The sequence below is a fragment of the Phalacrocorax aristotelis genome, chromosome 13, assembly GCF_949628215.1.
Source record: "Phalacrocorax aristotelis chromosome 13, bGulAri2.1, whole genome shotgun sequence".
In the NCBI taxonomy this organism is placed as follows: Eukaryota; Metazoa; Chordata; class Aves; order Suliformes; family Phalacrocoracidae; genus Phalacrocorax; species Phalacrocorax aristotelis.
The window spans coordinates 16,236,765-16,261,517 of NC_134288.1; the positions used below are offsets into that span (position 1 = coordinate 16,236,765).

The following is a 24,753-nucleotide window of genomic DNA, read 5'->3' on the forward strand; positions in this document are numbered from 1 at the left end:
CCACCTTAGAATATCACACATTTACAAAGCTTTTAAAAAAAAACCAACTCATTTTTATCCACCTGTGCTCTTTGTAAGTGAAACACATTTTTGCCAGAAAAATGCTATTTAATATTCATTAGCTTCCTTTCAAGTAAGGTTCGTTAAAAATAAACAGGACCCGTCAACTTGTATAGCTGATGACTCTAGAACTAGAAGACAGCCTCATTTTCCATCACAGTGGAAAAATGGGGACACTGCAGAGCCCCCCTGCCAAACAGCAGCGCTTCATGAGTGACAACCTACTGTCCTGGGCAACCACGTTTTAACTGCATGGTTTAGGAGGCCTGGGGGTGTTGGGTTGATGGTTGGACTTGACGATCCTAGAGGTCTTTTGCAACCTTAGTGATCCTATGATTCTATGATTGGTTAGCACTGCTTCATTACAGAGTGGCAAAGAGGAGCAATACACGTGGAGAACAAATGCTGACGGCAACGTTCCCAGGTAGCGCCCACAAACGGCAGCGAGATCGCTGCCCAGCCTGTCTCCACCCCAGTGGCTCCCAGCAAGCTCATCCAGAGTCTCCAGGCCAACGTGGCGTTGGGAAGAGAGATCTGTCCTTTTTATACAGGAGGACTACAGGCTTTCTGGCAGAAACCTCAGCAATGCATCCCGTGATTTGGGTTTGCATACCTGGGACGTGAAGCGGACAGACGTTGGGGGGAAGGGCTCAGAGCACTGGGGCTGGCAGTCCAGCTCAGCAGGTCCAACCCACCGAAAAACCATACAAGCTCAGACTGATCATCTCAGGCATACCCAGCGTGAGACTCAGACCCCAAGACACCACCCTCCAGTTCCTGAAAAGGAGACTTAGGATATCATCTATCAGTTCACTCCAGCCGCAACCAGTGCTTTCAGGAGTGCACACTACATTCAAGCGACCTGCATTCAAGTTTGTTTTACTCCTCCAAAGGAAACTGATTGTGGAATCTGACCATTGTTTATTCCTGTCGAATAAGCTACCGCAGAAATCCAGGTGCTAAATTTATAGAAGCAGCAATGGTTTAATACCAAGTAACAGTTAACTATAGACTAAGCTTGACTTAAAGCTGAAAAACCCTCAAAGCTAGCGGGACTTTCTATGGCGCTTTAGTCTGCAGATCCAGACGTAGGAAACTGCCGTTAGGTTTCATGCACAGCAAGTAAATGTTAACCTACTGATTTTCTTGAAAAAAAAAGAAGAAAATCCAGCCTCATTTAGATTCCTCATAGATTTGATATCCATTACCTAATCCGAACATCATGCCTGCATGTGCTGCTGATATATTGCATTAATACAATGGAAGAAATACAGATTTGCATCAATAATTGACAGAGCCATATTAATATAACCACAACATTTCACACAAAGCTGGAAATTGCCCTGCGCACTGTGCAACCCTCACACACAGCAAATTAAAAAACAAAAACGCACTTCTCATTACTTTTGAAAGTTGCTTAATATAAATTTGAATCAGCTATTTCTGGGCATGACTTAGCTACCAATAGCCACGGGTTTTATGACCGATCAGTTACAATTTATGTGGCATGTAGACAGACGAGCCTGAATTCAGATTCAGTATTCCCTCCAGATCTCCTCCTAAACGTACGGCAAAGTGCGTGCAGATCAGCCTCAAGCTGAGCTGTGCTCACCAACTCCTAGGAATTTATGCACGTAATCTTCTAATATATTAAGCTTTTGCCAACAATGATTATAAATTAAAGAGTTTCTTATTTTCATCTGCATGCCCAGGAGAATTACACATGTAAATCCTCAGATGAATATGAAATGTGCACATAACTCCGGAGAAGTGATTAGAGGGGAAAACTTCATTCTTTTAATACCGGTGAATTTAGCAAAGGTTTTCACATCATCATTGCAAGAAAAATTTGCGCGATGCCCTTCATTTCTGTAGCTACCTACTGTCTTCCCACAGATGCAAAATCCGAGTACAATGGGAACCTCTAAGTACCCAGCTTTTTAAATTCACACGTCACCTCACATGGCTGTTGCTGTAATTATGAAGAGTAGTAGTCATTGCAAAGTCTTTCGGATCTGATTTTAAAGGGCTGAAGAGAGAAAAGGACACCTTCTCTGGAAATAAACTCATTTTCCATTAGCTTAGCAAGATGTTTGCTACAGAGCAGAAAATGGGACACTCACTCTGCCTCTACTTCAATGAATGAACATGTAAGTGGGTTTGGATCTTAACGGTAAAAAAGTTCCAATTTTCAAGCCAATTAAAACATATCACCTTCAGATTTTATTCTTGATTGTACATGAAAAAGAAGCTTGAGAAACAACCATATTACCAAGTCTTACCTTGTGATAGCATCTAAAGTAAGCAGCTCGTTCATCTGAGAATTTCTCCAGCCTCTTTGGCCCTTTGCTTGAAGCTTTTTTGAATACTAACCAGCATCTCTGGTAAATCTAGAAACACAAGAGAGTAAACTTCGCATCTCCAATGACTTGAATATCACTAATATTTGCATAGAAGTTAAAAGCATAAATCTGCAGTTGCTCTGGAGCTACAATTAATGACTCTCGGTAGCTTTGACAAAACATAAAAATCAAGCTAACAGATAGTTACATCCTATTTCTTTTGAATTATGATACAATCAGAAATTCTTATGGAGACAGTTGCATGCTTGCATGGAAGGTGCTAGGAAGAAAGAGCAGTAACGATGCTTGCAAATGCAGGGCTTTCTAGGAAACAGCTTTTTAAAAATCAAGTGACACACTTTTCCATGCGGATTTGTCTTGAGTGCTTAAGACAGACACGAAGAAAGCTTGAGCAGACAGGTAGGAATGGATCTTCCATCACACAAGTATGAGGGGAAACACTCTAAGTGTATATTCTATGTAAATGAGGATACATAAGGGAGAAGGAACTGAATTACTGCATAATGAAAAAGAGAGATCATTTAGCTGTAGAACACGACCATTCTGACAACAGGTGTTTTGCTTTCAAGGTCCAGTTGAATCCAAAATCAAGTCAGTTGGGGCAGACTCCGTCTGTGCAGAGTGGTTGAAAAAAACACCTTTCCTTCTACAGCATTAAGCCACTTCATCTCTCAAACTTCCACCACCATTTCTTGCAATCTTCCCACCTATTCTTTAGCTGTGGTGCACTTTCTACCATCCTCTTACATTCAAAACCATAGCCATCAGCTTGGATAACATGCTGGCTGTATAAAAGGGAAGAATGATAAGCCTTGCCAACTGTTCACAGCCTACATTTAATCAGTAATTCCAAAGTAACACCTGGCAAGTTAGAAATAACACAAAACCGCAACTAAAATTAGTCTGATTTCAAAGCAAAAAAAAGTCTGAGCAGCCGTTATCCAGTAGTTCACAGCTCTGACAGAGCTCCAACCCAGCACAAATTCACTGGAGTCATCAGCAGTGGGACCCACCAAAACATCTCACTGCCTCCAGCTCAGCCAGCGCCCAACAGGTAACCAGCAGACAAGGCAACTCCACCCTTTGAACCCCTGATGGGTTTCTAACCAATGCGGTCAGCACAAAATAATTCTGCCCATGAAAAGCATCTGTAACTTTATTTCTGTGCCCAGAAATGATCGTTAGTTGAACCAGCTGTGCTTCTTTCACCAGCTTTTAGCTGTTTCTATAACGATGTTCAGGGAACCTTGTTATTCCCCGCAGCCTTATTATTCTGCCTCACATGTGGGTGCTCGGACTTCTGTCCCACTCGGCTGCAGAAGCATTTAGCATATGGACAGGCTGCTCTCATGCCAGGCACCAGCTAAACCTACCAAGATTTTCTTTCAGTTTCCCAGCTTATTGGCCACTCAACCTGTTCTGTTTAATGCAAGGGTCTGAACTGAATTGTTCAACAATTACTAGAGACTGACCAAAATGAGAGCTCACCACCAAAATAGCAATTCAGATACGCACCCACTTCTACTGGAGGAGACTTTCTATATTTGCCTTCTGACAATCTTGTTTGCTGGGCCCAGGTAACCTCATCCAAAGCCCCACCCAAAAGAGATTATCAAAATCAAATCAAATTGTCAAATTCAGCCTTTTTGCTTTTCAAAAACCTATAGTTTTAACTTCAGCAATTAGAAGCCCACAGAAGAGACCAGAACATTTGCACAACACACACGAGGACAACTACAGCATGATGATGTCCTGCTCGGGCCATTTGCACTCAGAAGCACCTCTCTGGGTCAGCAAGCACCCCAAAGCTGTAGCTGCAACGGTGAGCTCAGCCACACGCAGGATTAGGGGCAGAACAGGAGAGGAACATTCTAACACAAGTAAGCAAATAAAGTTTTGCTCTGCCTCCAGCTGGGCACACATCCAGGACGGTTATTGCGCTTCCAAATGCCACTAGAAGCATAAGTACTATTAGCAATCAACTTCAGTCAAGCATGGTAGATGGCTGTAAGTTGGTGCTACTGGAATTTATTACTGCAGTTCAACAATGACTAATCCAAGACTAATTCTTAGATTTAGATCAGAATCAGGACACAGCTGGGCCGGGGCGGGGAAGCCAAATTAGCCTACAATATAAATACCGGTCTTTGAGTTTTGGTTCCGCTCCCATATTACAATGATTCTCTAACAAAAGAGTCCCAGGGTTAGAATACATTATGCCAGTGCCTCAGGACAAAATCATCATGACCCAAGTAACTACACCTATAAAGAACAAATGGTGTGCATGATGCTAACTTGAGCAACCTGGAGGAAAGTCAGGTCATGAAGGTCCCTCCCCTGAACTTCCTCCTCCTTCTGTATGAGCTAGTCAGCTCTCTCCTCTCAGGGAATCTCTAGGCAGAGAGATTCTACGGCAGTAGTAGTTTAAAGTAAACTATTTTGTTTTGATCAGAGACAATGAACAATTTTTTTGCCTGAACATACAGTTCGGAATCCCATTAATGTTAGAGATCTGATAGTTAACTCTGCCGAGCTTATATAAACAAACTCAAAAAGACCTGCTCACTTAAAACCTGCTTAGCAACTTCAAAAATGAGATAATGGAGCCATCAACAATGGGTGCTATTATCACAGTCACATTTCTATGCTCCCATGACACATAGATCTCACAGGTGAACATCCAGCACCATCTTAACTGAGCATAAACTACATGATACCCTAAACCTCTAGCAATAAAGCAATAAAAAAAAGGGGGGGTTGGATTAGATGACCTTTAAAGGTCCTTCCAACCCAAACCATTCTACGATTCTATGAATAACCAATTTGGCAGCATCTGCCTAGGAGCACTGAAAGCCCTTCAACACAGTCAACACACAGAAGAGATGATGCGGTGCCCAAGACAGAGAGCCAACGGTAGACCCCATTATGAGCTACAGCACAGAGCAAGTAATTAGGTCTTTGACGCCATCATGATCTAGTACGTGTCTGAGACTTGTCAGTATTTCTTCAAGTTACATCGTTACAGCTGTTTTGGCAGCAGCAACAAGAACCAGCCCCAAATGCTCTTAGGTGCCTATTCCGTCATGAGTACTTAGCTCACTTATCCCACAAATCAACATTTTCACTACTACTCCATGAATAGGAATTAGTTGGAAGTACTGCTGTAATTACTTCCACTCCAAACACTTGGGCTGACAGTGATTATATAATCCAAACAGCAAATCAGGATCTGATGCACTGCGAGAGAACAGTAATAGCTGTCATTTGCATAACACCTAAAACTTACAAAGCTCTCGCTGTCACATCTTCCGAGAAAGCCTAACTCAAAATTTGAGTATCAAAAATTAGCACCTACTTCCTATGGTTTCTCCTTAAAATTTCAGCTTCCAACAGCCCATCGGACAGGTAACAACATAAACCCTGAGGGAAATAACGCGACTGTTTATGACGTGGATCATCTGAACCCCAGATAGGTGACCCAATGTGCACGTCCAAGGTCACATCAAAACAGGTCTATTCTTGGCTCTAAAGATCAGCTGATATAAATCATTAGCAGAACTGAAGTCCAAGGAGGAGTGACTTCAAAGGAATGATGCAATCTGAGTATTTGGATTCCTGCCCCTCAGTGCTATGCCTTCGAAACCAGGCAGGATTGCTCAGCCGTTCCCATGCTCCTTCTGATGCTGGAAATACACTGTCAAGCGAAGGAGCTATTAACCTCAGCTGGAACTGGTCAGCATCGGGCTGAGTAAAGTGGAAAAATTTCTTTTGACTTTCCTGGGTTTCATGGTTCGGTTGTGCTTTGTGAATACTCTCATGCAGAGAGGGAAACTGAAACCGGGGGCTTGCCGTCCTACGTGATGACCCAAACCCCCTGACTGTCCTGGAGATGGGGGTGGGGAGGGAGACCTGTCAGTCTTCACCACCTCCCAACTGATCAGAGAAGCAAGAAAACTAAGAGCTAGATTTTTGAGTGCCTAAAATGTCCTTCTTTATACATGAAGAACAAACTCTTCCACACAAGAAACAAACATTTGAATTTAGAAACTAAATTCAGTGTCAGTCCAAAGCAAGTTTACCCCGCCCCTCGATACTTTTGCTCAGCAACTGATCATAAGAAGCATCTGGAAATAGCCAAATATGTAGAAATTGGAAGGGAGAGGCTTTTTTTCAAATCTTGGGTTGAAAACTGTCTGTTTTCTAAAACTAAGATATGCAGCTTCCACTACCCTATGGCAATGCAAACCCATTTTATTTCAGGACCAAACAATCCCACCCCTTATTTGTTTGTTATTTAAGAGGGATATAGAGGTCGGGGACAGCAGCACAAAGTCTCATCTGGCAAATTTCTCCTTTGCAAATAAGAGAACCTTCAGGGAAAGCTGCCCTATTTTATTCCTGCGTTGTGTTTTTCTGCTCTCTGCCCTAAAACAAAGAATTCCAATGAGCTGCGTTTACAAGGACACTGAACTCACTGTCAAATAAAAACAAACTTTGCTTTTTTTAAAGGCAGTAGCTGAAAGTGCTATCATGCAGCTTGGGATGATTACCAGAAAGCCTGGGCTACTGCCAGGAACTTGTCTTTTGTGACTCTGATAACCTCGAGAAACAGATAATCTAGTAAAGGCACAGCACAATAGCACAAGAAATTTCTCACAGTGTGTCCTGAACTTTTTCTTTTTTTGGTGGGGAAAAAAGTGCTGCCGCTTTATCCGAGGCTGGTGGATAGCTCACCCACGGAAGCACCTCAGCTGCATGTGGAAAATCACTTTGCTGAATTTTGCCAAGGAGTCTCCAGCAGATGGGAGTCCCAGGGACAAGGCCCCTTCCAACAGGGAGTTGTTCACAAAGGAAATTATCCAGCTACTCCTAAAAGTGTTTGGATCTTAATTCTTCTATTTAAAAAAAAGTCTTAGTATGTCACTTCTGAATCAAAAGGTGGCAAAGAGCCCTGAAATAGAATTCTTAGCCTGAAGGAAATTTGTGAGGAGACTGGATCTAGAATTTTGCTTTGCATCTAGAAAAATGAAATATTGCCACCAGAGGCAGATTGCAGCTCATGCATTTAATTACATTCACTCCTCAGGCACGTCTGAAGCAGTAGATGTCCATCAGGTAGCTGTTTCTTCACGAAAAACTGGAGGACTGCTTTCTAGTAAAGAGGTCTAGGTATCAGCAAGTACGACGATGCCTTATGTTTCCTGTTGAATGGGACTGTGTGGCTCTAGTGAAGACCCCATAATCGTTCCATGACTTCACAAAAAGGAATGTTTTGAATGTATTTCTTCTGTAAGATGACTTGCCTCTATGTTTCCAGCCCAGCTTTGCCCCTTGCCCACCCCATCCCCAGGTGTGTTCAGCTCTATTTCATTCTGAAAAAAACCCATAAAGCAAGTACAAAACAATTACAAGTGGATGGACTGCTAGAAAGGATCACATAGCTGTAAGCATATCTCACTTGTACTGAAATGTGTTTAGCATGACTTAAACAGTGCATAGAAACGTAGACTGGTTCACTGGCTTTGTAAAATAGGCAGCAAAGTTGCCCACATGTCGTCTGTAAAGATATCGCTGCACTTGGCAACAAGACAATTTCACTTTCCCCGAATACCCATTTAATGTGAGTGTGTTATGAGTAAGCAATATTGCATTATTCATTGTGATCAGGCTATAATGACTACATAAATCAAAGTTGGTTTACATCATGGCTATCTTCTTCTCCGGGGGACTGAAGAAAATAATCTAGATTTCTCCTTCCCCTGAGAAACACATTTGTGGAAAGATAAACCTCACTCCTTCCTCTCGTTCAGTGTACGTCTTCAGAAGCAATGTTTTGCCCTAAGAAGTCATGCGCAGCTGCTAATAGGGAACAAAGCGGCAATCTCGCCTCTGGGCGTTCAGAATGCACAACGTCGCTCCGTACTGCAAAGTTTTTTCATCAAGTTACAAAACCCAGCTTTGGCACTGGCCAGAACTTGCTGTAACACCAGTGCACAACAAAAAAAAAAATGCTTGGCAGATCTTTACGAATCTATACGCCTTCTCTTACTCTTACGCTTATTAATGCAAGTCACAACAGATGCCTACTGCTCTGAAATAGGAGGCATTTTAATCAGTCGTCCCTCTTCAGAAACTCTTTCTTTCTACACCTTCCCTCCCAACTGGAACTGCATCAACCAGAAGGGGGATTTTTGTTAATGGTTCAGTCTCAGAACTCAAAGCCATTCCTCCAGCCTTAGTTTAAAACCCCAAACAGCTGGATTTGAGCCTACAGACGCATTCCCACTTGGCACACTAGGCAGAAGACAACTTTGTTCTATATCTTTTTTTTTTTTTTGGTCCTCCATGATTACATGGGATCCATTCCACAGGCAAGGCGTACTTACTGCCAAAACATCCGCAGCAACTGAAAGTCTGCGTGCCGTGATCTCAGGCACGTTGTCCGAGCCATGGCAGGGCGGTGAGGAGCATAATCTAAGCCCAGACAGTAAAATGGCTCACCCAAAATTACCCAACAGTTTAGTAATGGAGCCTTTGTTTTACTTCGTGTCTATACTATGCTCTGTGACAACGGACGTTGACAGGGAAACACAAGCAGCGTTTTACAGGTTTTGCTTGTAACCGGTATATATTAGTCATTGGTTCAGACAATGGGGAAAAAATGCTGCTGCTGCTGGCATAGGTCACCTCTGGCAGAGTTCACGATGAAATGGGTTCATTGAAAGACAAGGAGGGATTTGCTGATGCATTCCAGCCTGGTAGAAGACATTATTATTATTATTATTATTATTATTATTATTATTATTATTATTATTATTATTATTATTATTATTAAAGGGACACCCAAGAGCTTCTGAGAGCCCTTTACAGTAAATCACTGCAACTGTCAATAAAGCAGTTTAGAGGCAAGGTACCCCTTCAGATTGCTGGTGCACTCAGCAGCTGGAAGTCTGGAGTGCAGGGGCGTCTTAACTGCAGATCCTGGCCAGATGATGAAGCACACTGTACGTGAGAGATGTCACTGGCAATCTTTTGAGGGCTTTGGAAGGACACTATGGTTCAGTCCAGAGAGGAAAGAGAAGCCACCAGACTTGGGGGGACACCTAGAACAGGATTCTGGACCTCAAGGGGCAGGGAAAGGGCTCCAGGAATGCAGGAGAGCTAGGAGGCTGGCACCTGGAAAGGAACAGTGACAGCTGCTAATGCAAAACATCGTTAAGATGACAGGGCTGGGATTTAGGGCTTGCTTATCCCACATGAGTATCATAAGTGTTCTCATAGGAGTCATGCCTTTCCCTTCTCTACTCAGTGCGTGGTGCCTTGAATTCGCACTGGCAGGTGCTCCTTACATGCAACTCACAGGAGACTTGTGGCTAAACTAATGTGTAAATAAGCTACACTGCACAGTAAACTACACAGGAGATGTAAGGGGTAAGCAGTCATGCTCTTTGATGTGATGGAAGGCAATACAGAAATTGGCTCAATTATTTAGTTTCTCTAATGACTGTCTAGAATTTTGGGACCTGAAAGACATGGAAAGCAAGACTTGAACTTCCAATCTACTCTCCCTGCAGAAACGATATGTTGGATGCAGTATCATTAGGAAGAGAGCGCTACCTGAAACATCCTGCCTCTTACAGGCCTTTCTTTATGGGTTTACAGCCTTCAAAGTATAGGGTTGCTGGTTTGTTTAAAATCATACACAGAAAAGGTTATAATTCTGGGCTGCGTAAGGCCGTTAGAGGACAGTGCCTCCAAGTGCCGAGAAGCATTTACAGCAGAAACCCTCTCTTGCTAGTGACAGCTCAAAAAAAGTCAGGCTGGAGCTAAGTATCTGATTTGGTTCCTTGAACATCTGCTAAGCCTTACATATGGGCACAGTTAATTCTAGGCATGAAACTGGATAGAAGAAAATCAGCCTGGGATTCTAACTACTAAAGGAAGGGGGGAAAAAAAAGGTAAAGGCTTCAAAGCAGACTAAAAACTGACTCTGTGCAGCCAGCTCGTGCTGGCTGAGCTCTGCAGAGTGCAGCTGGATGTGCTGTCCTGCTGGGCCAGGCCACCAGTGCGGTCCAGTGAAGGAACACCATCTAGTACTGCGCTAGAATTAGGTAACTGCTGAATAACTTCAAGTGACCGCGGTGAATTATAGTTCGGATTTATTCTTTTTTTTTTTGTCACTAAGTATCTGATTTGGTTACTTTAATTACACGGGCTATAGGGGGAAAATGGCACTGATACAGCTCATTAACAGTTCACAGAGCTCACTAATTAGGACATCAGACACAAAAAGGCTGCAGAGCACATGTCCGCTAACCCTTGGTAACAGCTCGCCTGCTAAAGCCACGGTGGGGGACGTTCTCCTGAACCCAGCTGTCAAGAAGGCACAGTTGGGACGTGCTCCGTGGTTGGAGACGAGCCCTGCTTGCTCACAAACTCCCAGCAACAGGCTTTGTTTCAGCCCCCCAGAGCATACCACCATTTGTAAGAGTGCATTTCAGAGCCGGACTTGTAATTTTAAGACTACATATAATGAGATTTTTTAAAAAAAAAGGGCAGAAAGTGCACATGAATGGGGCCTTTATCTCAGGAAGCACTTCAGCAGTAAGCTGCCAGCATCCAAAGCCAGACACGGGAGAAGGGCTTTAGTTTCTCAGTCTTCGGCGTAGGACTCAAACAATTCAGCTGTACCTGTTGCCACTTGCCCACCTGTTAAATACGGTTAATGATGCTTGTTATGTGCTGCTCGGAGAGCCAAGGATGACAAATGCCCTGCAAGCCCATAGCTAACAGATGGGTATAACTGCCCATTTCTGGCCCGCTGTCATTCTTTGCCATTCACCAATTAATTTAACTGCAAGCTTCAGAAAGCATCACAGGTTTCCTGCAACAAATACATTAGCTCCCATCCCTCCAGACGCCCTCCAGACACCTCAAGTCTCAAGGTTAGCCCATCAGATTGTCCCACCACAAGGCAAACTTACCTTATTCCCTCCACATTTTTCTTTCAACCCTGACATCAAAGCTATGCAGTCAAAGGTCATTCCCCCAGCTGCTCTGGAGCTTGGATCAGTTTTAAAATCAAAGTAAATCTGCATGAAAGAGCAAATAATGCTACCAAGTGAGTCACCGCAAGCTGGACTTCACCAAAATATAGTGCTTTGTTAAGAGTGACAGAATTACAGCCCATTAAATCATAGTAACGAGCACTTCAGCTTTGCCTTACAGGATTGCAGCAAATAACTGAAGGCATTTGCCAAGACGGTTAGACGGACAGACACTCTGTTCAAAGCCGCTGCGGGGACAAGTCCATGGCAGTCAAAACGCCTTTTCCCTTTTCAAGCACTTGGCTGCACTGGCTTCGGAGTGACAACCTTCGGGGCACCCTGAATTACTGAAGGCACGTGCACAGAAGGACCCACCTCACAGCATAAACCCACGGGGCCCGTGACCAGTAGATGGGCTCCATCCTGGGCACAAAGTGACGATGCCTCACGTAGCAGCTCCGTTGCTCTGCCAGAACTTTTAAAGCTACCGACCAGTGAGAATTGTCCAATATTTTAAAAAAAATATCCAGTCAGTTTTCTAGTAAAGGTGCAGCTGGGGCTTGGGAGGGTTTTGTTTGTTTATTGGGGTTTTTTTTCTTCTGTTTTGGGCTGGGGGACACGGACTAATACTGACTTAAAGAAACACAGATTAAAATGAGGATTCCAGAGCCAATATTTCCCTGGTGGATTCCTGACTTTCCACAGGCTCTTGCGGTCCTCTTGCATTTGCTTAGGGTAGTCTATGCACTAGTTCAAATGGACAAACCCAACTTCTATTAATTTCTCATGTCCCAGCTGTGTAGTACTAATAAAAAAAAAAAAAAAAAGAGTTCAAAAGTTCATTCACATTAGGTAGACTCCATCCCCAAGAAAATATGACTGCTGCATTAAAAAAAAGTCTATGAAAGCCTAGCAGAATACTGTCTTAATTTGCACTACTTCATTTAACAGAGAATAGCCACTTGTGTTTTACCATAAGCACTGTGCCAAGAGTACGCCACTCAACAGTATGCAGTTAATTCACTACAATCAGCTAACATCCATCCTCACTGGCGTGGAGACATTAGTGAGAGCATTAAGAGGAATTTTTCCTTTGCCGACCATAGGGCATTGATAGTTCCCCAGGTAAACATTACTTGGTAAGTAAAGGGACAACTTAATTGCCTACATTAATGTTGCTGGAGAGAAATACCATGGATTTTACCGTATTGATATTCTGGACTGAAACAAGCTACATTATTTTCGGTAAAGGTGAAAAAAACCCCACTATTCATTCCAATAGCTTGAACTTTCACTGGTATTTCTGACAGGGCTTGATGAAGTCAGACAGGAAGATAATAGGAACAGTCCATCAACTTCCATGGTACACCTAAAACTAACAAACATCAAATTAAGATGTCGGTCTCAGGTACAGACCTTACATCTGTTACTTTCTTTCAAGTGTTTCCACAGACACTGCAAAATGTTAATTTATCGCTGATCTAACTTCAGGGTAATGCCCATATACACCAGCAGGAGAATCACCTTCACACCAGGTAACAAATTGATGATGAAAAGGCATCAAAGCCACGAACGACCTAATTTCACCTGCTTATAATTGGGTTTTGTTTTCCTCTCACTGCCTTTACACTAATCCTTGGCATTCCTTTCCAACTCGGAGCAGGTAGCGCAGTCACCTCCAGCCACCGTGCAGACCTTGGTCTAACAAAGGAAGAGCAAGTAGTGAAAATGCCGAATCGGGACCCACAACTGGCAGAAGATGAGGGAAGTGTTTGAGAAAAAAGCAGAAGAAAAAGGGTGTTCTGCTCGGGTTTGCATTAGACGTGATAAAACGAAAACTCCACCTTTAGCACAAGACAGCAAACGGGTAAGATCCAGTTGTTTACTGGCTAACTCAGTTTATCAGAAAAGGCAAGTTTGGCATCTCATTGTTTTGCCTAACAAACTAAGGCCATCTTGCAAAGAAGAACGTGGAAGGTAATTTACCAGGAAACATATGCTAGAAAGCACAAGAAAAGCTGTTCCTGCTCCTAAAAAGGGCCACCATCAAAACAGGAATTTCATCCTCCAAATCGTGATCTGCATAATCTCCCATCTTCTGCCTCCTGGAGAAAAACTGGAACAGTTCTTAGGCTTGTTTTGGGGGATTTTGGTGGAGGGTTTTTTTTGGAACTGAATTAGGTTCTCTTTTGTTTCTTTCCACACAACCCTAAAGATCAGATTTGCCTATTTCTAAGATACACAAACCTCCAGAATTCCCAGCTCGGTTTAGAATCATAGCTTGGGCTACGAGTGACCTCCAAAACAAACCCAGATGCTGCCCCAGAATGAAACTCGGATAGGAAAAGCGGTATGAGGAAAAGTGGGGGGTCACGGGAAAGACACCAGACCTTTGCTTCTCCAGCCTGTTTTCACAAGGCAAAAATTAATATACCTTAAGAGAAGAAACAGAATGTAATTCCACCATGTAAGTTGCAAAACCTCCTTTTAACTCACCCTGAACACAGTGCTAAGCGCCCTGGTCCTCTCACACACAGATCACGCAAGGTGAGCAGCTCCCGGATGACAAGCACTGCTCACTTTTCTCCAACTCGTCTTCTCTGCTTCAATTCCAGAGGTAACCTTATCAAGACACCCACTGACTTGGACTCAAATCCCATTAACTTTGTGCCAGAGGACACCCAAAGGGGACTTGCTCATGGGCCGACAGACCCAATGCCAGCAGCCAGATGGAGCTGCATTAGCTCTTGAATGACATTTACTGGTATTCCTCCCCTTATCAGCTCTAAGATAAAAGCTCAGACTTTCTAAGCAATGTCCTGGATCCTATCCCTGCTGCCACTGACAAGTTCCAAGCAGTAAGAAATCTTAATATCTGTGAATATGTTCCAACACCTTATTTAACGTTTTCTAAAAATATGAATATCCAATGGGCTTAATATCTTGCAGGTTGAAGTTGGTACATAAGAAATCTGTGCAGTTTTAGTCTGTCCCAATGCTTCCAGACCGAAAGGAGCCATATAGGTGAACACTAGAGTTTGATCAATAAAGCTGCTTCAAATGCAGATATAGGCAGACAACTTTTCCCTCTCCCCCCCCAGCCTTACATCATTCTTGTTTCCAGTTTTCACAGCTCATACTCTAAAATCCCCATATTAACTTTCTGGCACGCTTATTCAAGCACCAATCTCTTTAACCATATGGTTCTAGTCCTGCAGATTGTCTCTCCCCCATTTTACCTCTCCTCCCACAGGGTTTCACAGAAACAGTGCTATGCAGAAACTTGTAAAAGTACATGTCATTTTAAACGTTCCACACCAATCCTCTCAATGAGGTTTCTACAGAAGTCAGTTTAATTAAAACCAAGAAGAGAAAACCCTGAAAGCTTCATCTCTTTTCAGCTTTTGACAATCAAAAATTTCAGCTGAAGTTTCAAGGGGAAAAAAAAAAAAAAAGCCTGAAGTGGACAAGTCCAAAACTTTATACAAAAGTTTATCCAAACTTCTAAGCACGAATCAGAAGTTTTCCCGTCTAGTCCTAGAGCAAGTGTGTGCAATAAGCAGTAACGCTATACTTCCTGAGGAGCGGTCAACAGCACGAGTTGTGTATTTTTCCACTTAAATCTCGTACATGGCCACTGTCCAACATGTAAGTTCTCATGCAATACTCAAATACAAAAGAGATTAACATCCTCTTAATTTTAGGTGATTTTTTAACTCATTTTCTAAACATTAATAAAAAATCTTTAATATTGCATGTAAAGCATTAATCAAACTAAGAAGATTCCAGAAACCGAAGAATTATTTTTCATTGTTTTTTAAATAATTCCAGAAACATCCAAGTCCTGCACGTTACGCCACGTAAGCAAGCATTTCCGAGAAACGAGCAACTAGTTACGAAGTCGTGAAGAAGTCGGCTCCCTGCTCTGCCACAGGCTCAAGACTAAACTATTACAAATTCCTGTGATGGGGCTGGCGAGGAGAGCCCCGGTTCTGCCCTGGAGGACACCACTTACACCACATTCCTTCACACTGATGCGATTAGAAGTTTTTGGGCTAGTCAGACCCATCAAGCAAAGAAAGTTGACACGCACAGATCTAGTTTCTGTCCTTAACAAGGTTAACACTAAAGATGGAACAAGCCTACTCTTGTACTTCCAGCAGTCACATCTTTCAGAAGAGACCCTGTTACAGTTACCTACTAATTTTTACGTCCCCTATTTCACTACGACCTAGACTTGCCTGAATTGGGTTAAGCTGGTGCAGGTCAGCGTTGCCCAGTGGTCAGAAGGACAGCACCCGCACAAACCATTTTGGCTATATGTTAATGTGAGCCTTGCACCAGTGAGATCAACGGTGCCGACGCAGCTGCTTTCAGAGGTACGACGTCTGATTTTCCTCCTTCCCTTCACTCCACGAAGCCAGGACCTACTTATGAAGCCACATTTCCAGTAACATCCAGCACTTGCGTAAGGCCGCCCTTGTGATGAGAAATCACTTCATCATGCCCAAGTTGATTCGGAAAGGCACAAAAAAATCCATTTATGCTGCCCCACTGGTGAGGACAAGGGCACTGAGGAGGAAAGTTTGAGCCCCCTGACCCACATGCTCCCCAGCAGAGCCAGGAAAGTGCCCTGCAAAGAGTGGTTGGAAGGATGAGGTCTGGACTGAGCTTAGTTCATCTTTAGCTCTTCTAATAACTTTATTGGTAGAGGTATGGGCAGAAGTTTATCCACCTTTAACAAAGGTGGTGAAAGCCATCGTTTAAAACTCCGTTCTACACCTTTGTCCCCAGATCATCCGGCCCCATCAGAGGACAGCAAGAGAAACCCCCCAGGCAGGACTGCAGGGGCACACCAGAGGCTGGACAACCCGGAGCTTGCCACGACTGAAAGCCTGGAGGACGCCGGCTGATCTCCGTGTCCTTAGGAAACTCCCACGGACAAACACAAGTGGGATCAGAATTGCACTTTTGGGCTTCAGCTGCTCAAACCCCGCTAACCCTCACGTTGGGTGCTGGGATCTTTTTCTTGGATCCAGCCCAAATTTCCGTGGAGGACCCACTCTAACAGGCAGATGAGGCTGATCATTCCTTGCATAACAAGGAGGTGCCTCCGACAGATGGGGTTACACACAACCCCAGGAGCAGGCTGTGCAGACTGCGGATTTAATCAGACGTGTTGCTAAACAGATACGACTGCAAGAACGGTTCTGTGCCTCGCCTCCTAAGTGCAAAGTGGAAGATACCTCATGAGACAGGATTCTGCAAAAATCTGTTAGCAGCATTTCCTTTGCCAGACAGAGGTACAAGAAACAGATTGCTAGGTTAAAAAATTCCACTTTACCCCTCTCTTCTTCTCCGTGAGCTTTAATTTCTGACAAAGAGATAAAGAAGTCTCTGCAGAGACCTGCATTTTTAGCAACGGACACTTAGCACAGCTCCAGCAGAGTCAATGGATCCTCCCAAAAGAGTGTTTTTAATAGCCTGTAATAATGTGATAGTAATACAAACTCGTGGAGCAGACTCCCGGACCCCCACACGCAGGAAATGCCTTCGTAAAACCATGGCAATGATAAAATAAATCAGGCTGCCTGTTAACGATGTCCAACTCTGAGAGTTCCACACAGGATTTTTAGCGTACAGATTGCTTTTCTGGGCTGTAAACACCCAGTGTATCTAGTTAGCAATAGCATATATTCTAGAAAGATAAATACTTTGTAAGGCTTTTCTTAAAAAAAAAAACAAAAACCAAAACAAATTGCCAGGACTATTTGTTTTAAGTACTTCTGTCATGCAGAAACAGTAATCTATGTATATTAATTCAGCAGCATATGCTGTCCTACACTGTTCTAATTTTAATAACCCTGCCTTTCATACAGGAGAAAGCTTCATCCTCTTCCAGAATACAGGTCACTTTAATTTTCATATGCAAATTATTTCAGCATTTCCTACTCCGCTTTTAGTGCTTTCTTGAATCCTTTGTGAAAACGTGCATTTAAGCTCGGGAAGGCTACTTCTACATTTGTGAGAGCCAAAGTTATTTTACAGCTCCAATTCTTGCATCTTCACAGTGAAATTAAGAGACAGACAACCTGAAGTAACGAAGGCCAGGAACAGAAAGCGTTTCAGTGTTAGAGAGAGGTCTGCCGAAGCAGAAAGCATCACAAATGTTACACTTTCCTTGCTCTATAATGAAAGAAATATGTAGGCAAATAATTGTACATTCAATTTTTTAACCATAATTCATTCCTTATTTCAACCTGGATTTATATTGGATTCTGGCACAGACCCCTTATATCAGAAGTCTTCCGGAATAAAGACATTTTAAGAGCTGTGTTAGCAAGACAAAGATTGCTTCAGCATCGGCAAGTTTGTGACAGAGGGAAGAGCACATGAGAGCACAAACTACTGTGGATGGCTCCGCATCCATTTGTAAGCCTTAAAAATTTGAAAGATTCTGTCTGTCCTGTTGGGTTTTCCCTGGAAGACTGTTCAGTAGCACAGACTCCTCGCGTTGCCTGTACAGAGCGTTCATCCGCCTCGCGCCACCGCGGCTCAAGCGCCGCAGCCCACGGAACGAAGCTCACGTTTCGACAGACCCGCTCTGCTGATGAGTTTCAAAGGGACACTGTCTGAGGAACGGGGAATCGATGGAGGCGCTGGCGCGCGAGCCAGATGCGTTCGTAGCAGGCAAAGCTTGGCAGGAAGAGCGCAGTCGTATTTGTATTGCCCTAAGGTGTGTTGAGAAAGGTGTTCCACCCCTCCTGGAAAGCAGCAACAGGTAAGCCACCGCAGCCAAGCCCTCTATCGGGAAGAAGGTGCTGAGTTTCTGAGCAAGCCAGAGAGAATGTTTTTGGAAGCCGGTGATTTCCTAGTCAATCAAGTATTGTGCAGAACCAAGCCAGGCTTTACAAGGTTTTGCATAGCTATGAAAATGTACAGCTCCTTAATAGAGACATCTCTGCTCAGCCCCAGCACATCTCAGCTGGTTCTTTGAGGCACTTCTGTTTGATCAGCACTATTTTGCTTTTAGCTACAGACAGCTCAAGGCAGTTGCTGTTCGTCGAAGAGATTGTTTCCCCCTGACACTAGCAGCACTTCATCGCTTAATGCAACAAGACACTCCAAGTGTGTTACTGGCATACCAGGAACGAGGGGCTGACAGCCAACCCCACGGCATCTTGCTCCAGCAGCCTCCCATACATCAAGAGGCAGGGACAGGCTGGATGCCTGCAAACTCCGCAGGGTCTTCCAGGGGAACAGTGCTGTCTTCAAAGCCCTGCACGCAGGAGGGCACCCTCCCAGTGCCACACCACCAGCACTCCCGGCACTGCCGCCTGTACCCCGAGGAACAGGCTTCAGGAGCATCACCCGCCTTCACCCTGAGCCTCCGGCACTTCTGCCTACACCTTGACAATGGCAGCAGAGGGTGTCCTTAGAGCAGCTGCTGTGCTGCACGATGCTTGCTCAAATCAAAACGCAGCTTCCAGCAAACCTGAGTTTAGGACTGGACACAGCAAGGGTAAGAGAAGCCTTAACAAGAGCGAGTTCAACCAAGGCAGTAGATTGCAACCAAACACGCACCGCTGGGCACCTCCCAGCCCATGAGAGGGGGGGCTGGCTGCACCTCGAAGGCGGCTATCGAGTACTCTTTGCCTTTCAAAGCTCTTCGGGCTCTCCAAAGGCTCTCTGTTTCAAAGATTTGTTCCTGTTTTGATTTTTAATTGCTATTTGAACTCTCAGTTGAGCCAGTCCAACCCACAGTGAAGGCCCAAGCGTGGTCACAAGCAGCGCACACCCTCCCGTGCTTAAGATGGAAACACAAGAACTGGGCTTTTCATTAAGGAGAGGAAACACCCCCATAATATATTCCCCCTCAGAAAGGTCACATCTCTATCACAGAACGTGACATTATTTGAAAACCTTAAGCACAAAAAAAGCATTTTTAGGTACATAGGCCATAAAATTACTCCCCTGTTTCATATACGGATATAAAGCACTCAGTCAAATGGAAGGTGATTGCAAGCAAAAGCTCTCAGAGCAACAGAGCATCTTCTTTCCCAAAGCACAGGCCCGGTGGTCACTAGTGGTCACCGATGGAAGCGCTGCTCGCAGAGCAAAGCTGATATCATTTGTTTTACAGAACTCTGGAAGGTTGTGCTTTTACAGCATCAGCACTTTTCTAGCACACAACCTCCCCGGTGCCACTGCTAACGGCATAACACAGGGACACCATTGGCTCAGGGAATTGTTTTTCTCCCTGTAAGGATGGAAAGATTTGGGAATAGTGTGCTTTCTCCTGAATATATTTGGCTCCACAGAAGACACATGTGATACAAATGTTGCTATGGAAACTATTCTATTAAATAATATTAAATTAAATTTACATATTTAAAGTGCGCAAAACCAGTCCAGGTACGAAACTAATTAGCCTAAATTCAATCTTGAAATTACAAAGTAGGGCCTACCAGAATTGTCGTTTTTCTTTTAAAAGAGGTTTGGTTTTGAGCAAGCTGCTTCTCTGCACCCCTTTCTTTCCAAATCTAGCACCTGCACCCCAGTTACTCAGAAAAGTAATTTCTTGAGCTAATTTGTAGATACAAGCTCTGCTCCTAGTTCCCTTGGTGATGGAATTACCATAGCGTTACAGAGAAAAACCCAGGAGCTGAATTCAGTCTGAAAAAACAATGCACTGATTACAGCTGTGCCACCATAATATTGGAAAGTATTTTAATAACTCCCACTTACACCTCGCCACACACAGAGTATTGAAATCCTTTGCAATTAAACAGGAGTCCTACATGGGGCTGGAGTGGGCTCGTCCTTCCTAATGTTTTCAGGGCATTGGAAAGTTCTTTGAAAGTTAGTATTTTACGGCCTAAAGTATATTTTTTCCCCTTCCCACCTCCAACTCCCGGGTGTCCAACAGCCCTCCCCAACGTAGCTACCAGAAAACAAGCTGTTTGCATCATTCCTTCCCCTCTGAAGAAGCCAAGCTCCCGTTAGTCACTGATTAAGATTGAATTCAAGCTCCTCCTAAAGCCAGGTGGCACCCCAGGTGCTCAGGCCGCTCCAGTACCAGCCGTGCACATGCACACCTGCAGCAAGGAGGAAAACGCACGGAGGGGAAAGGACTCGTAGCTGGGGAAGCGGGTGCTGACAGTTGCACCGCTGCCGCCAGCAGCACAAGCTCGTCCTGCATTTAAAGAACTCGGGTTAATCATAATTACCCGTGTTTACTTGGGTGTTGTAAATCAGGGCACTGGGCTTTTAAGCAGCTTATAGAAAATGCATGTTACAGGAAGAAATCTTCAGCCGTGTGTCAACAGTCTGTTCTTAAGTAGTGGGCCAATACCCTAAACCAAAAACCACAAGGAGAGGAGAGCATTACTGCTGATGAGGCTGCTTATTTCCAAATGGAGCAGCACGATTTGAATAGGTCACCCCTCCCTCATCGCACAGGCCTCCGTCACCAGATCTAAAGCCGTGACAACCAGGTCGCAGCAGCTACTAGCTTCCCTCCGAACGTTCTCCACGGCTCTGGAAAGCCGTCGGGACAGCACGCCCAGAGCCAAGGGCAGCTCGGGGCAACAACGCAGGGCTCCTCGTTTTAATAAACCTATGGTCGTGGGGACTCTCTGGGACCTCGCTTGGACTTCTTCACAAAAGCACTTTCCATCACCCCTTTCACACTTCCCAGCCATTGATAATAATACACACCGTTGGAATTAGAAGGCATGAGATCAAATAAACCGTACTTTCAGAGAAAACATTTAACATTTCTTCTGTTTCCATGGACTCAGTGTCATTCTCCATTTCTCCCTCCGTTTTTGCATTCAGCTGTCAAACGCACTTCTACTGAGAGGGCACCGAGCACTGCCTCACCACCACCACCCTTGACGTGATTTGGAAAGCCTTAATAAAGGAAAGGCACAGGCATTAACAGAACTTACACCTATCTCAGAGTCAGATGCGCCTTATTCGCATGCCCGTTGGGTTTCACTGTCACAGTACACAAAGATGTGTCCAAGTTTAATCTTATGCTTCTGCTGTAGAACAAACTGAGCACTAACAGACATTCAGTAATGAAAGGATAGTTACGAATCATCAATTCCAGCAAATTTACTACAAGCTCTCTTATAATGACGTTATCTCCATCTGTCACAGAATCATGTGGTTCTTAAAGAATGAACTACGCCTGCGAGTCCAGGTACAAGGAAAACAACATCTTCCATTTAGAGACGCCTGCTGGAATACTTTAAAACGCTTTCCAGTTTCCCAAGAAGTCAGGGAGACGCAACTTACCAAAACTGAAGAGAAGCCATTGAACACAGATACAGCAAGAGACTGAAACTATAATTGTAATGAGCCAGCAAAAGCTTTCAGACCACCGTGCCCCCCCCCCCCCCCCCAATAAATCTTGACACGAAACTCACGCTACGAACAATTCAGAATTGCCAACCCCTCAGTTCTCGGCAAACCCCAGAAACGAGCTACCTCCCTGTCCTGAGAGGCAGATACACCAGTTCAAGCCTACACAAAGCCCCGCTCAAGCGGCGCTGGCCCAGGGAGGCAGGCAGGAGGTGCGGAGCGTGCGGGTCCCGCTGCGGGAGGGCTCCGGCAGCTCGCTCGGGGGTGCGGGGAGCAGCAGCCCCTCAGCCCCCCGGCCAGACCACGCTTTCCGAGCGTGTCCGCCAAACAAGGCGCCGGAGGGAACCGGCCCACCGCCATCGCCCACCGAGCACCTACAGCCGAAACGTGCCGTGACAGCAGAACAACAGACTTAAAATAAGTTTAAAATTAAATCAGGAGCTGAAGGGGGCTTTCTGGATTTTCACGTTGTGCAACTGAAACACAATGAACTTAAAAGCCCTGAAGAAATCACCACGTCTTCCCCTGTCCCGCACAACACCTCAAAGCCCTGATTCGCAGCAGCCTCCCAGGAACCCCGGGACTTCACCCCCACAGACCCCGCACCCCCCAGGGCACCAGGCAGCGCCACCCCCGCCTTCCTCCCGGCCACCCTCTTCCTCGCCGCGCTCCGCGCCCCCCGCGCAGCCCCGGCCCGAAGTTGGCTCCGGGAGGAGGGAAGGGCAGAGCCGGGAGGTGGAGGCAGCACAGCCTTCCCTGCAGGCGGCATCCCACCGCCCGGCGGGAGAGAGGGGAAAAATAGATATACACACACGTATATCTATAATGCGTCTACGCATACGCGTGTTTAGGTGCCTTTATTCTTCTCCCCGCAATTTTTCTTTTGTTTCGCGGCTCCCCTGCGGAAACACCCACTGAGCTCAGTTTGCAAAAAGAGGAAGACAAAGGAGGGGAAGAAGGAGAAGAAGGAAAAAAAGGCAACCCCCCACCTCCCCCAGGCCCAGAGGCAGGTGCCCCGGGCGGGGGCCAGCGCTCACCCCCAGCCGCCGGCTCCGGATGCGCACGTAGCCCTGCTTCACGATGTCGTTGAAATTGGAGGCCATCCTTCCCCGGCAAAGTTGGAGGCGGCCGGCGGGGCTCGGCCAGCCCGCACGGCGCGTAGCAGCCTCCGCAGCCGCGCCCCGCACCGCACGGCCCCGCACCGCACCGCCCAGCCCGGCCTCTCCGCCCAGCCCCGCCCCGCGCCGCACCACCCAGCCCGGCCCCGCTCCGCACCGCCCAGCTCAGCCCCGCACCTCCCCACACAGCCCCACTCCGTGCAACCCCGCACCCTCCTCCTCCTCCCCTCTCCCCCACCCCCGCAGCCTCCCCGCTGTGCCCCTCTCCCGCCACCCCCGCCGGCCTCGCCCCCCCAGAGGCCCTTCTGAGGGGCAAAAGGCGGCGGGTCCCCATCCCCCCAAGTCCCCGGGGCTGTTTCGGGGCGCGTGCCAACACCAGCCTGACGCCCCGATGCCACCCCGCGCTGCACCATAACGACACCCGCCCCACCGCGCCGAGGCTCTGACTCCTGGTTTTCCCCAGGAAAGCAGGTTTCCCAGAGTCTTCCAGCCGCCCGAAAGGTGAGCTCCAGAACCGCCTCGTGCAGACCAGTAACCCGAGCCGGCGCCCCACGGCACGCTCCGTGCCGCCGAAAGGTCACGCCAGCACACGCTGCGTTTTCTAGGCAGCGCGGGGTCACGCAAGCCTTCGCCCGGCACGGGGCCCCGGGGTCGCCTTCCACGTCCCCCGAGTTCTCCTTTTCCAAGAACACGCAAATAGCCCCAAGCGCGCGTCGAGCCCGGGAGAGAGGGGCTCCGGCGACCCCACTTGCTCTGCGTGGGTTACCTGTTAGCGGTACGCTATAAATACCGCGTCCTGGAAAGAGGGACTGTTCATCTCTTCATAACATCTTTTAATAGTGTTACAAATATAGGCCGCCTGAGGAGGTCAGCCAGATAGATGACTTTGACTTTGGGAATTACCGTGCCGTGGAAATTACGAATAGGGTGGCAAGAAAGGTAGAGCGGAGAATCACCTCGCAGCTGTGCCAAGCACAGGGCGACGTGGAAGCGATGCCCGTTCTTATTTAGTCATTCAATGACTACGAAACTCACCTACGATAAAACTGGCCCCTTCCCGGTTTAAATATATCTCTCCTCCATTTCGGGAGCAGCCAGGAATGATGGCGGCTGCTCTGCTGCGGCAACAGCGCGGTGCTTTCAGTTCTTGCTTGAAGAGGTGATCACACTTTCCGAGGCTTTACGAAATATTAATTGATGGAGTGGATTACAGAGATAGAGTGTAAGGCTCTCTAGCTGAAGGGCTAATTCACTTAGGACGAAGGAGACAAGTCTGCAGACCTTGCCTCAGAGTCTACTTTATTATTTTACGCTTCCCTCTCCTTTTCACTAAGCTATTTTACAGAACGCACAAGCCAGAACAGCTTCAGCTAGAAACAACAAAAGCTTCCGCCAAAATACGCCAGAATATTCTGAGACAAGTCCACCCACCGGGATTCTACGACCCTAAATCAACCCAGAAGTCGCATGTCACAAAGCTTGGGTTCCTCAGCGCAAAATTGCCAAGTAATAGATTTTTGGTAAATACACTGCACAGACCCAGTTGAGCCCAGTTCCCCAGTGCCGCTCGTTGCGTTTCGCTGCCCGTCGAAAGCCAGAAAAGTTCACACACCCAGCCCGCTTCGCCTTGCGTAGAAGCTGCCTTCAGCACGGAGACGTCTCCCTCAATCTCAAGCACCTTAAAAACACTAATGCTGGAAGCATCAAGTATTCTCTAAGCCCAGAAAGAGAGCACTTGTTTTGGATTCAAAGGCTTTTGTGGCAGGAAACAAATTACTGAGCCACTTTACGTAT

At 45.8% G+C, this 24,753-nt stretch overlaps 1 protein-coding gene across 14 annotated transcripts in view; it reads right to left on the reverse strand.

Moving 5' to 3' along the window:
• DOK5 (docking protein 5) overlaps positions 1–24,753 on the reverse strand; it is a 100,106-nt gene that overhangs the window by 21,338 nt on the left and 54,015 nt on the right. For 7 of the 14 annotated variants that reach the window (XM_075108649.1, XM_075108646.1, XM_075108639.1 and 4 more), the window contains exon 2: positions 2,343–2,450. In XM_075108649.1, coding sequence (XP_074964750.1) covers positions 2,343–2,450 — 108 coding nt within the window. Of the gene's footprint in view, positions 1–2,342; positions 2,451–22,878; positions 23,059–24,753 lie in introns of those variants that run through there. The other 7 variants (XM_075108650.1, XM_075108647.1, XM_075108648.1 and 4 more) reach the window with 2 other exon arrangements.